Source organism: Pristiophorus japonicus, chromosome 15 (genome assembly GCF_044704955.1).
Source record: "Pristiophorus japonicus isolate sPriJap1 chromosome 15, sPriJap1.hap1, whole genome shotgun sequence".
Lineage (NCBI taxonomy): Eukaryota > Metazoa > Chordata > Chondrichthyes > Pristiophoridae > Pristiophorus > Pristiophorus japonicus.
In genome coordinates, this window is record NC_091991.1 from 128616681 (window position 1) to 128630235 (window position 13555).

The 13555-nt window shown below is 43.3% G+C and overlaps 1 protein-coding gene across 1 annotated transcript in view; it reads right to left on the reverse strand.

Annotated features, from left to right (window-relative positions):
* The window catches only part of vps35l (VPS35 endosomal protein sorting factor like), a 164894-nt gene that overhangs the window by 84412 nt on the left and 66927 nt on the right, over nucleotides 1–13555 (reverse strand). Inside the window, exons 15-20 of the mRNA XM_070900915.1 lie at nucleotides 11944–11990; nucleotides 11720–11831; nucleotides 10289–10405; nucleotides 3458–3511; nucleotides 3279–3359; nucleotides 238–300 (exon numbers count right to left, since the gene is read on the reverse strand). Of these exons, the coding sequence (XP_070757016.1) occupies nucleotides 238–300; nucleotides 3279–3359; nucleotides 3458–3511; nucleotides 10289–10405; nucleotides 11720–11831; nucleotides 11944–11990 (474 nt within the window). The remainder of the gene's footprint in view (nucleotides 1–237; nucleotides 301–3278; nucleotides 3360–3457; nucleotides 3512–10288; nucleotides 10406–11719; nucleotides 11832–11943; nucleotides 11991–13555) is intronic.

A 13555-nucleotide genomic window follows, 5' to 3' on the forward strand; every position in this document is an offset into this window, starting at 1 on the left:
TTATCACGATGTAAATCTGGGTATGCTGACAATATCAAAAATCTAATTTAAGCAAAAACATTTCACTTTCCAAGTTTGATGCAGTATTTTTAATAGCCACCTTACACTGTGATAATGAGCACGCATTTGGTTTTATGCTTCTTGTACTCTTACTGTGGTTGGAGAAAGTACTAAAGTATCTTAAAAAAAAATACAGGATGAAAGATTTGCATGAACAATTAAACACCAACAACTTACCATTGAAAACAAAACTGCAAAATCATGGAACTGATCAAGTACTTTTGTTATAATTGATTGAAGCTGAAAAAAATAATCAAAAGAGTGAGCAAACGAAGACATGCCAACCAGAACCAGTTACAATGGTTTAACAACATTTTAACTTTAATACTTTTTCATTCCATGCTCAGATACACATTTTGGTGAAATTTATACCAGAGATTGTATAGTACTTTAAAAATCCAGTCAAAAATGCTTGTGTGACCTGATGCACTTGGGAGGAAGAATGAGGAGAGGCAGTATAAACTAAATGGTACAAATTAAAGAGGGTGCAGTAAGAGAGAGACCTGGGGTTCACATACACAAAATCTTTAAAGGTGGCAGGGCGAGTTGCTAAAGCTGCTAAAAAAGCAAATGGCTTTTAAAATCAAACCATAAAATACAAAAATAAGGAATTTATGATAAACTTTTATAAATCACTGGTTCGACCTCAGCTGGAGTACCATGGCCAATTCTGGGCATCACACTTTTGGAAGAATGTCAAGGTCTTGGTGAGGTTGCAGAGGAGATTTACCAGAATTATACCAGGGATGAGGGACTTCCATTATTTTGAGAAACTACAGAAGCTGGGATTGTTTTCCTTAGACCACAGAAGGTTAAGGAGATATTTAAAAGAAGTGTTCAACATTATGAAGGGTTTTGATCGAGTAAATAAGGAGAAACTGTTTCCACTGGCGGAAAGGTTGGTAACTAGATGATGGAAATTTTAAGATAATTGGCAAAACAACCAGAGGAGAGAAGACGAGAAATTTTTTGAAGTAGTGAGCTACAATGATCTGGAATGCACTGCCTGAAATGGCGGTGAAAGAAGATTCAATAGAAACTTTCAAAAGGGAATTGGAGAAATACTTGAAGAAAAAATTTGCAACCTATTGAGAAAGAACAGGGCAATGGGTTTACTCTGGTCAGTGGTTACTAACATATAGTTAAGGTCGTGCATACTTGTATTGACAAAATGCCACCATGCTCCACCCTTTGTCTATGATTGGTCCCCTTGGAGGATAAGCCACAACCTGAAGTTTCACTGGAATGTGTAACTGGAACAACCCATCCCAAGGTCTCACTGACTTTGCAAATTGTAACTTGATACACTTAGACTTCCTGAAGCTCCCCAGAAGACAGCAAGGGCCAGCCAAAGTGCCTTACTTCAGTCCAAGTACATCCCTCCCCCAGCCGAAGTGCCTTACCCCAGCGCAAGTGCATGACCTTACCACCCCCACCCCTGACCCCAACATAGATGGGGCAGGCATTGTGCACAGATTGTTAACAGGTTTATTGGGTGTGAAGTGAATAGTGACAGTGTCATGACTTCAGGATTTCATCCACTCAAACGATGTCCCTTGTAGGGGATTGGAAGAACATGATCCTTCTTCCCCAAGTTCCCTCCCCTCCTCGCTCTCTCTCCCCCGCCACCCGTGTCTCCCTCCCACCCCGCTTCTCTCTCTCCTTCTCCCCTCCACCCCCCCGCTCGCGCTCTCTCCTTCTCCCCTCCACCCGTTCGCGCTCTCTCTCCTTCTCCCCTCCGCCCGCTCTCTCCCCCTCCTGCTCTCTCGCCCCCCCTCCCCCCACTCTCTCCCCCTCCCCCCCCTCTCTCTCTCCCTCCCTCCCCCCAGTCTTCCCGCCCCCCTCTCTTTCTCTCTCCCCCCGCTCTCTCTCCCCCTCCCCCCAGTCTTCTCCCCCTCACTCTCTCTCTCCCCCCCCCTCTCCCCAGTCTTCCCCCCCCCCCCCCCACCCCCTCGCCCCAGTCTTTCCCCCCCCTCTCTCTTCCAAACCTCTCACAGCCCGCCGCCGCGCTCACCCCTCCCAATCCCCACCGGCACCCTCCACCGCATTGAATGAGAGTGGGGCCGCACTTCTGGTTCGGGTGGGTGGCGGAGCTTATTAGATGCATATGAAGAAAAAAACGCAGTACAAATTTTTAGTCCCTATAGTTAACTAGTCAATCTCTCTCAGCACAACACACAGGGGGAGACTCAGACATAGTGAAATAAGGTTGGAGAATGGGGGTACTTGGACCAAAGCACACAGATGTAATTTAATTCCCATTTCAAGTTATATATTCTGCCCTTACTTTTATTAAATAAGTTTGTATTATTTATAGTTAAATACCAAGATTTATAGTTGGAGGATAGGAGTGTCTCTTATACAAGCTGAAGAGTGGGAGTCAAAAAACTGAAACACCACAGCAACCCCACTGCCAGGAGATTACAATTACACTGTGACAAGTTTACATAGGCAGTTTCTATTCTAAATGTGGACGTAGGAATTTATAATGGGAAAAATTACCAAAAGTATGACGACATGCGACAACAGGAAATAAGGTTTTGCAGGCAGGCAGGAAGTGCAGTCAAACATAAGATTTTTCATATATTATAAGCCAAAATTTTCAGACAGTTGGGAATATATTTTTCAAAATAAAATAAGGATAGTTTATGGAGCTTATCTACTGAACATCTGAGCCATAAAGTTCTCAGTAGGACTCAAGTTTGATCCCCAGCTGCACTGAGTTAGCTGGCTTCAGCTGGGACACTGTAATTGATCCCAGCTCCACAGATTTGCAGAAGAAATAACAAATGTTTTTATTATCCGAACCTTTTAATTACTGTCCTAATCATTTATAGAACAAACGTTTGCACAATATTGCAGACTTCCTGATGAAAAACAACATTTTGTTTGCAGGTATCACTGGAATAAAACCTACATAGAACAGGAATTCTAAGCACATTATAAGCCTCAAGAACTAAGCTCAGATGGTTTACATTTAAATACATTAAAAGCTCACTGAGGTTCTGCTGCCAGAGAAGGATTCTGACTATTACAGCTCTAATCTTGTTTCAGCAGCATGTTTTTTAATTAACATGTGCACAGCAAGATTGGCACTGTGACATAGCAAGAATCAAGGATGAGATTATGAGACAAGAGGATAAAACATAATCATGGAAACAGAAGAGAAAGACAGGGTTTTTATTTTTCTACGTTTTTCAAAATCCTTGGCACATTACCTGAGGATAAGCATCTTCAAAAGCTCGGTCTGGGGTTAAGTGTTTAATGACATCTGATAACACAGTATTGACTTCTCGTTTCTGTCAAATTAGAGTTTCCGGTATTAGTATTTTTTCAAAATAAAATATTGGTTTGAAAAGTTCAGGTATAACTGTGTGGTACATGAAATCCTACTTACTGTGAAGTGCCTGCATGTGTACTCTATCCAAACCTCAGCACAGTTAACGTAATCCTAAATAACAAAATAATAATAATTTCAAAAATAAAAAGGTACGATTCTATCATTAAATTTTCAAGGTTTGGAAGGTTTATCCAAGTTTACAAGAGGTTATATACATTTTTATCTTGATGACAAAGGAAAATGAGAAAATTCACATTAGTATAATAATGTTAGTTTTAGTACCTTAAACATAAGCAACAGAACATTGAATTTTTTTGGTTAATGTGTAACTATATAATAGTTAAACTAAATGCACCAATATCTTAAGCTGGTAACCAGAGACCATAATATGGTCTGAATGTGATGCAATTACAAAGTATATTACAAAGTCATTTGGCCCAACAGGTCTATTCTGGTGTGTATGCCCCACACGAGTCTCTTCCTCTTCCTCCTCCCCCTCCCACCCTGCTTCATCCAACCCCATCAACATATCCTTCTATTCCTTTCTCACTCGTGCTTATCTAGCTTTCCCTTGAATGCATCCAAGCTACTTGCCTCAACTAGATGTTCCTTAAAAGATGTTCCTTAAAATCTACCTCTTTGATCAGCTTTTGGTCATCTGTCCTGGTATTTTTTTGCTGCAGATTGGTGTAAAAAAATTTTTTTTTTTTTTAAATCATTGATATCGTTCTTGTTAAGCATATTGTAATGTTTTACGACCTTAAATGTGCTATATAAATGTAAATTGTTGTTCTTGTGGTAGGTAGCGAGGTCCACATTCTAAATACTCTCTGGTAAAGAAGTTGCTCCTGAATTCCCGATTGGATTGATTAGTGACCATGGGCCCAAGTTTGCCCCCAGGGTTAGAACGGCGCACCTCAGTGTGGTGCGCGACTTTTAAGAACAGGAACGGCGCCTATTATTTACCTTAGTATACTCCCTGCAGTCCAGTCGATCCAGGCCCTTGGCACAGCGCAGCAGAACGCGTGGGGGGCGTAGCCAGGTCCCGCGCTGAAAACAGTGCCGGGACCTCTGCACATGCGCGTGCATGTGCAGTAGCTCCTCGCAGCCCGAATCTGTGCAGGCTGCGTGGAAGGGGCCCGAAGAACGCCGCTCCTAGCCCTGGCCAAATGGGCTCACCTGGCATTGAAGATTGGGACTTGGGCGTCCCTCCCGTTCAGCTTCCCCCCCGTTCCCTCCCTCCCATTCAGCACCCCCCGCCTTCCCTTCCTCCCATTCAGCTCCCCCCCACCCTCAGCCTCCCTCCCTTTCAGCTCCCACCCATTCATCCTTCCCCCCTCGTGTTCAGCTCCCCCCCCACCCCCATTCAGCCCTACCACCTCCTCCTCCTCCCCCCGCACCCCCCTCCTCTTCTCCACGCGTCGGCGTGGGCCCGCCCACACGACATCTCGCTGGGGGCTGGGCCCGCCCGAAGTCCTCCGTGTCGGCCACGTCGTCGGCGGGCCCGTTCAGCCTCCCCCCGCCCCACCTCTTGTTCAGCCACCCCCTCACCTTCAGCCCTTCTAACCTCCTTCCCCCCCCCCCCCTAAAAATCCCTGAACAAAAAAAATGTTTTTTTAATTTTAAAATCAATAAATAAAAAATTAAGTTTCTACTCACTGCAGCACCGGGAGCCCTCAAACAGCATGCTGGGACTGCCCCTCCACGCCCACCCCCCACCGCAGTGTCTGTCTCTGTTTCTGACAGCGAGGGGCACGGAAGGGGAGGAGAGGGGGAGGCTGAACGGGCTCCGGCGACGCGAGGAAGACTTTGGGCGGGACTCTCCTCCAGCAAGATGCCGGGAGGGCGGGCCCCACCGCAGACGTGGAGGAGGGGGGGGGGAGAAAGAGAGAGCGGGAGCTGAACAGGAGGGAGGGAGGCCAGACTCCGATCTTCACCGCCCTGGTGAGCCCATTCGGCCAGGGCACGGGGCGGCATGCCTGGGCCCCTCCCACGCAGCCTCGGGGGCGAGGAGCTATTGCACATGCGCACACTGTTTTCAGTGCCGGGACCTGGCTCCGTCCTCCACGCGTTCTGCTACGCTGTGCCGTGCCGCGCCGAGAGCCTGGACTGACCGGACGGAGGGGAGAATACCAAGGTAAATAATAGGCGTCATTTCTGTTCCAAAAATTCAGCGCACCACACGGAGAGGCGCCATTCTAACCCTGGGGGCAAACTTGGGCCCTTTGTTTGCTTTTTTATGGCTTATTAACCTTTCGTGATCCATGTATCCTTACCCCCAGATCCCCCTGTTCCTCTACCCCATTGAGACACTTATTTTCCAAAGAGTACGTGGCCTTCTTATTCTTCCTACCAAACTGCATTACCTCGCACTTATCTATATTGAAGTTTATTTGCCAATTACACACCCATTCTGCAAGTTTACTAATATCACAGTCCTACTCTGTATTAACTACACCCCCCAATAAATATAATTTATTGGCATTTATACATTGGAAAAAGTATGCCTGTACTACACATTTATTCAAAAGATTTTCGGGGGGTAGGCATCATGAACAAATGCTGGCACTAAATTAATGTTCGAAAGTTAAGATGCATGTACATCCTCTATTAAAACAAGAGACAACATTGGACAAAGCCTCATCATATACTACTTCCACTGGGAAATCCAAAGCCACCTTATCATTTGACTCCAATTTGTCAGTGAAAAGCAAAACATAGTGTTAAAAGATGCAAGAACAAACTTTACAATGCTTGTGGCAGCACATTATTAAGAACATAAGAAATAGGAGCAGGAGCAGGAGCAGGCTATTTGGCCCCTCGAGCCTGCTCCGCCATTCAATAAGATCATGGCTGATCTGATCATGGACTCAGCTCCACTTCCCTGCCCGCTCCGCATAGCAATCGAACATAACCCAATTGTCCAACCCATCTCTTTCTCCATTTCTATTAACTATCAGAAGCAACTACCTCCAACACCTAATTTATGAAATGAATTCAGCTTTTAAAAACATGAGGTTATAACAGGCTGTCTGCAGTATGTGTTATCAAAGCAGATAGAGATCAGGGTCCACAGTCAGTGCCTTGCTCATCAGTTACACTACACAATAGTTAGGTTGCTTTATAATGACAGCCAGAGAATCTCCTGCAATGCTTCTCTTCCCACTCCGTTATCTCTGGAGTCCCATAAGGACCTATTCTTGGATCCCTGTTATTTCTCATTTACATGCTGCCCCTCGGCAATGTCATCCAAAAACACGGGCAGGTTTCACATGTACGCCGACCACACCAAGTTCAACTTCACCACCACCTCTCTTGCCCCTCCAGTGCCTCGGATTGGTCACGCTCCTTATCCAACTTTCAGCATTTGATGAGCAGAAATGTCCTCCAATTAAATATAGGGAAGAACAAAGCCATTGCCTTCATTGTCCGCTATGAACTCCATTCCTAGCCACCAACTCCATCCCTCTCCCTGGCCACTGTCCGAGGCTGAACCAGACTGTTTGCAACCTTGACATCCTATTTGACCTGGAGCTGAGTTTTCAACCTATCTGCCCCATCACCAATACCACCTATTTCCACCGCCGTAACATAGCCTGTTTCCACCCCAGCCTCTGCTCATCTGCTGCTGAAACCTCATCCTTGCCTTTGTTGCCTTGAGACTTGACTATTCTAATGCTCTCCTGGCCAGCCTCCCACTTTCTAGCCTCAATAAACTTCAGCTTATCCAAAACTCTACTACCCGTATTCTAACTCACACCAAGTCCTGTTCACACATCACTCCTGTGCTCACCGACACACATTGGTTCCTGGTCCAGCAACGCCCTGAATTTAAAATCCTTATCTTGGTTTTCAAATCCCTCCATGGCCTTGCCCCTCCTTATCTGTAACTTCCTGGACAGACCACCGCGTAATCCGCTCAGTGATATCCATCAATGTTGCCCAAAAACAGCAGCGGCAACAGAAACAATGCCGCAGGAAAATCAACGCCAGAGCACTCAAGAGACCATGTTAAGAAAGCGCTATTCAGGCAGCACCTCACTACCAATCCATCGACTCAGTGATCCAGAGATGCAGGGTGCTCAAGGCAGACCCTACATGAGGTTGAAAAGACCATTCAATAATGGAAGAACAAGGCCTCAGGAGCAGATGGAATACCCGCTGAAGCACTAAAACATGGTGGAGAAGCACTATTGGTGCGAATACATGAGCTAATTTCTCTTATTTGGAAGGAGAGCATGCCAGGGGATCTCAGACGCCGTAATCGTGATCATCTTCAAGAAAGGGGATAAGTTCAATTGCGGTAACTACAGAGGAATTTCTCTGCTGTTTACCACAGGGAAAGTTATTGCAAGAATCCTCCTCAACCGTCTTCTCCCTGTGGCAGAAGAGCTCTTCCTAGAGTCGTAATGCAGATTCGGCCCACTAAAGGGCACAATAGACATGATCTTCACCATGCGACAAATTCAAGAGAATTGCAGGGAACACCACCAACCTCTGTGCATGGCCCCTTTGACACTCAACTGAGGGGGATTATGGAGCGTCCTCTTCAAATTTGGCTGTCCTCAAAAATGTGTCATGCAAGCAGTGATCCTGACCAACGGATCCACCACAGACCCAATTCATGTATGATCTGGGGTGAAGCAAGGCTGTGTCATTGCACCAATGCTCTTTTCGATCTTCCTTGCTGCAATGCTATATCTCGTCACTGGAGTGGAAATAATCTATAGAACAAATGGGAAACTGTTCAACCTCCGTCGCCTTCACACCAGATCCAAGGTCATGCCATCCTCGGTCATCGAATTACAATATGCAGATGACGCTTGCGTCTGCACTCACTTGGAGGATGAACTCCAAACCATCGTCAACACATTCACCGTAGCGTATGAGAGCATGGACCTTACACTAAACATCCGTAAAACAAAGGTGCTCTATCAACCAGCACTCCCCCACCCCCTCAACCCATTATCAAAATCCATGATGAGGCCTTGGACAATGTGGACCATTTTCCATTACTCGGGAGCCTACTGTCAAGAAGGGCAGATGTCTTTCAGTGTGCCAGTGCAGCCTTCAGTCGCTGAGGAAGTGTGTTTCAAGACCAGAACCTTAAAACCAGCACAAAGCTCATGGTCTACAGAGCAGTAGTGATACCTGCCCTCATATATGCTGCTGAGACAAAGACTATATACAGCAGACACATCAAAGAGCTGGACAAGTACCACCATCGCTACCTCCGGAAGATCCTGCAAATCCATTGGCAGGATAGGCGCACCAACGTCAAGTGTTCTCGCCCAGGCCAACATCCTCAGTATTGAAGCTTGACAACTCTCGATCAGCTCAGATAAACGGGTCACATTGTCCGTATACCCAATACGAGACTCACAAAACAAGTGCTCTAATCGGAGCTCCGACACGGCCAATGAGCCCTAGGTGGGCAGAGGAAATGCTTCAAGGACACCCTCAAGGCCTCCTTGAAGAAGTTCAATATCCCCACCAACACCTGGGAATCCCTGCCGCAAGATCGCTCAAAGTGGAAGAGAATAATCCGAGAAAGCGTCAAACGCTGAGTCTTTTCGCCAGGAGCAAGCGGAGACCAAGCGCAAACGGCGGAAGGAATGCGTGACAACCCAAGCACTTCAACAAATCAGCACTTCAATCAACGTCCTTTCAACCACTGTCTGCCCAACCTGCGACAGAGACTGTGGTTCCTGCATTGGACTGATCAGTCATCTGAGAACTCATTTTTAATGTGGAAGCAAGTTATCCTCGACTCCGAGGGACTGCCTATGATGATAATGAACTTCCTCCAACCCTACAACTCTCCGAAATTTCTGTGCTCTCCAATTTTGGCCTCTTGGGCATCCATGATTTTCATCGCTCTACCATTGGCAGCTGTGCCTTCAGCTGCCAAGGGTCTACGCTCTGGAATTCCCTCCCTAAGCCTCTCCACCTCTTTTTCCTCATTTAAGACTCTTTTTAAAACCTACTTTTTTGACCGAGGTTTTGGTCACCTGTCCCAATAGCTTTGTGGCTCGGTGTAACATTTTGTTTGATAACATTGTTGTGAAGCACTCTGGAACATTTTACTACATTAAAGGCGTTATAAAAATGCTATTCTTGATAATATAACTACAATTTGCAATTTAATCACAACTGTTCAGTACAAACAGTACTTACTGCAATATCAGTCTGATCAACACAAATTTTGTAAGAATACAAAGCAGTCTATTCAGATTAGTCTGATATAGAAAGGTTAATAGAGACTTCCAAGTATGTTTAATCATAAAGCAAAAACACTTAACATGCTTAGTTTTGCGCTTTATAGCAGAAAGTAGGAAATCTCTTAAGCTTTCTGCATTAAGTTAGATAATTTAATGTACTAGGGTGAAATTGTCAAGAACTTCATTCTCGCTAAATTGTTAACAAAATTTGCTGACCGAAAGATAACAGCTTCAAAATATATCTCCTTTTCTTCTGTCCAATTACAATGCTGGCATCCTGCAACTTCTGCAATTCCAATGGAAAGGCAGCAACAGAAAGCAGGAGCACAGAGAACAACGGGCATGATAAAATCAACATGTAGTTTCAAGATCGTCAGTGAAGCCACATGAATTTTGATTCAAGCTGCAAAATGCATAGTATGAATACTTATAGGTAGAGCCGCACTCTCTTATTCTAGGTCTTCCATCTTCTCAAATAAAAAATGCATGTCGCCTTTACACAAACATACCTCTTAATTATGTGGATCCAATTTAATTCAAATTTCACATATCCCTACAGATACTCCTGAAGGGTTCATGTGTCTTCAGTCGGTTCACAAAACTCATTTTGAGAGAGTTATTAGATCTGGGTTTCCTTATCTAAACAAACCTGGAACACACTACTAACCTGGGGATTCTTAAGTTTGGTAATAACTTTCCAGGCTTCATTAAGAATCTGCAGCCTGTCATTCTCAGGGGGATCAGCCAAAGCCAAGTTCAACCCCAGGGATTGGAAAAGAAGATGCTGCAATACAAATAGATCAAAAGCAATAAGATAACAGTAAATTGTCAGAAATTGCTATCATGCTATAGTACAACACAAAATGAATGACTATAAGTGCACTAAAGAAAGAAGACATGTATTTATATAGCAACTTTCACAACCTCAGTGTCAAAGTGCTTTACAGCCAATGAAATACTTTTGAAGTGTAGTCACTGGTGTAATGTATGAAACACGCACAGCAAGGCCCCACTGTGACAATGACTAAATAATCTGTTTTAGAGATGTTGGTTGAGGGATAAATATAGTGCCGTGGAATCATTTACATCCATCCGAGAGGCCAGATGTGGTCTTAGCTTAACTTCTCACCTCTCACCTCGAAGACGGCACCTCTGATAGTGCAGCATTAAAGTGCCACCTAAGCACTCATATTAAGAGTGGAAGCAAGTCTTCCTCGATTCCGAGGGAGTGCCTATGATGATAATGAAAGTGCCAGTCTACATTTTATGCTCAAGTGTCTGGACTGGGACTTGAACCCACAACCTTCTGACTCAGAGGTGAGTGCGCTACCCACTGAACTACAGCTAACAATCTTAAATCACAAAAGGTCAAGACAGATATTTTCATTAATGCAAACAACCTGCATTATGCTTTAGATCCACTCGATCTGCATTGTTCACCTGCATCTATAATTGTAATTCCTGCTTCTTCTCAGAACACACAAAATGCGGAAAGAAAAACATGCAAATTACCAAGTACCACTCCTATAAATGAGCAATTTTCACATATAAAGCATGATACTAATACCTTCTTTCACACTACATGCCAATGATACAACAATTCTATGAATTATTTGCTTTACCTTCAGTAGAAAGAATGGACAGTGAAGATAATCATTTTTCAAACAAGCTTTTTCGATGGTAGTAACCATCAAATTATCTAAAACTAGACCAGAGTCCGCTCAAATTGAGATCACTGCCAACAGCTCACTATGGATTAATGTTACATACAACTGAAAAGAAACACTTACATATATGTAACACCTTATCACATGTTGGAGAAGCATTTCACATAATTTTACGCAAACTACTTTCAACGTGTAATGATGATTGTTATGTAGGGAACATGGCAATCAATGAGATTAACAATCTAATCTGCTTTCATGATATTGTCTGAAGGATGCAAGTTGGCCAAGACACTGAAAACTCCTTGATCTGCTTCAAATAGTGTCACACAGCGAGCATACAGGGTCTCAGTTTGGCAAGGATGGCAAGCTCTGGAATGTGGACACACAGAACGGAAGGCGTCATTACTTTTCGATGTTGCATATTGACCTACCTTTGGAAAACCAGATTCCTCACAGTCTTTTATCATACCAATGAAATCCATAGATCTTGTTGCAATGAATTCCGGTCTAAATGCTGACATTACAGAGTTCAACAGCAAAGCACTATTAGAAATTATGGAATAAAGATCAAAACACATAAGTAAGGGAAGTATACATGGTCTCGTATATATATTTTGTACATGAGACATGCAAAGAGAAATTCTAGGTTACTTACTTGTTTCCAAGTTTCTTGCACCGGTCCATCATTTCTGTAAGTAAAGCCTGTAAACAGCCACAACATTTTCAGTCTCTGAGCAGCTTATTACTGCATAAGGTATAGTATATGACTAAACATATTCCTGTTATGTTTCATCTTTCTAATTCAGCAAATTCATTACATTACCCCAGTTGTTGTATAACTTTGTAAAACAACCTAATTATAAAAAAAGTGAACAAATTAAGCATTCTAGATGCACTAACTACTACTTTATTTACCAAGTTTGCTCATTTTGCACCTCAACATCACATGATATTAGAACACCAGACAATTTCATTGTCTGTTTAAGCATAATTTGTGCATAGTGTACCTCATTAAAGTGCATATTGAAAAAGGGAGATAGAACAAGTCCAGGGAACTAAATTCCAGTTAGCTTAACATTGTGGTAGAAAAGATAATGGAATCTTTACTCAAAGTTGTAGTAAAGTATCTAGAAACTGAAAATATAAGAGTAGTCAGCATGGATTTCAAAAGGGAAAGTCATGCTTGACCAACCTTATTTAATTATTTGAAGTAGAGACAGAAAGAGTAGACAAAGGTAATGCAGTACATGTAATATATTTAGATTTTCAAAAGGCCTTCTACAAGGTACCGCATTGTAGACTCATGACTAAGGACAGAGCATGTGGAGTCAGGGGACAGGGAGCAGAATGGATAACAAGCTGGCTACAAAACAGGAGAGAGAGTCAAGGTTAAGGGTAGCTACTCCGACCAGTAAAAGGTGGGAAGCTATATGCCACAGGGCTCAGTGCTGGGAACATTGTCGTTCACAATTTACATTAATGATTTGGACTCGGGAATCAGAAGTACAATTTCAAAATTTGTGGACAACACCAAATTGGGGATATAGTTAGTACTGAGGAAGATTGCAACAGAATCCAAGGCGACATTAATAAACTTGCAGAATTGGCATGCAATTGGAAAATAAATTTCAATATAGAGAAGTGTGCATTTTGGTACGAAGAAAAAAAAAATAGGCCACATGCTGCTTGGATAAAAAAATTTATTTAGCGCCTTTCACGACCACCGGACGTCACAAAGCGCTTTACAGCCAATGAAGTACTTTTGGAGTGTAGTCACTGCTGTAATGTGGGAAACGCGGCAGCCAATTTGCACACAGCAAGCGTCCATGAACAGCAATGTGATAATGATCAGATAATCTGTTTTTGTTATGTTGATTGAGGGATAAATATTAGCCAGGACAAGAGTATAAAGGGGGTAGAGGATCAAAGGGATCTAGGGGCACAGATATATAAAAATAGCAATGCAGGTCAATAAGGTCATAAATATACCAAAGAGGGATAGAATTGACAAGCAGAGAAGCCATGTTAAACTTGTATAGAATCGTGGTTAGAACACGCTTATTTAAGATTATGAAAGGGTTTGATAGAGTAGACGTAGAGAAAATGTTTCCACTTGTGGGGGTATCCAAAACTAGAGGTCAAAAATATAAGATAGCTTCTAATAAATCCAATAGGAAATTCAGGAGAAACCACTTTACCCAAGAGTGGTAAGAATGTAGAATGTGCTACCACAAAGAGTAGTTGAGGCAAATAGCATAGATGCATTT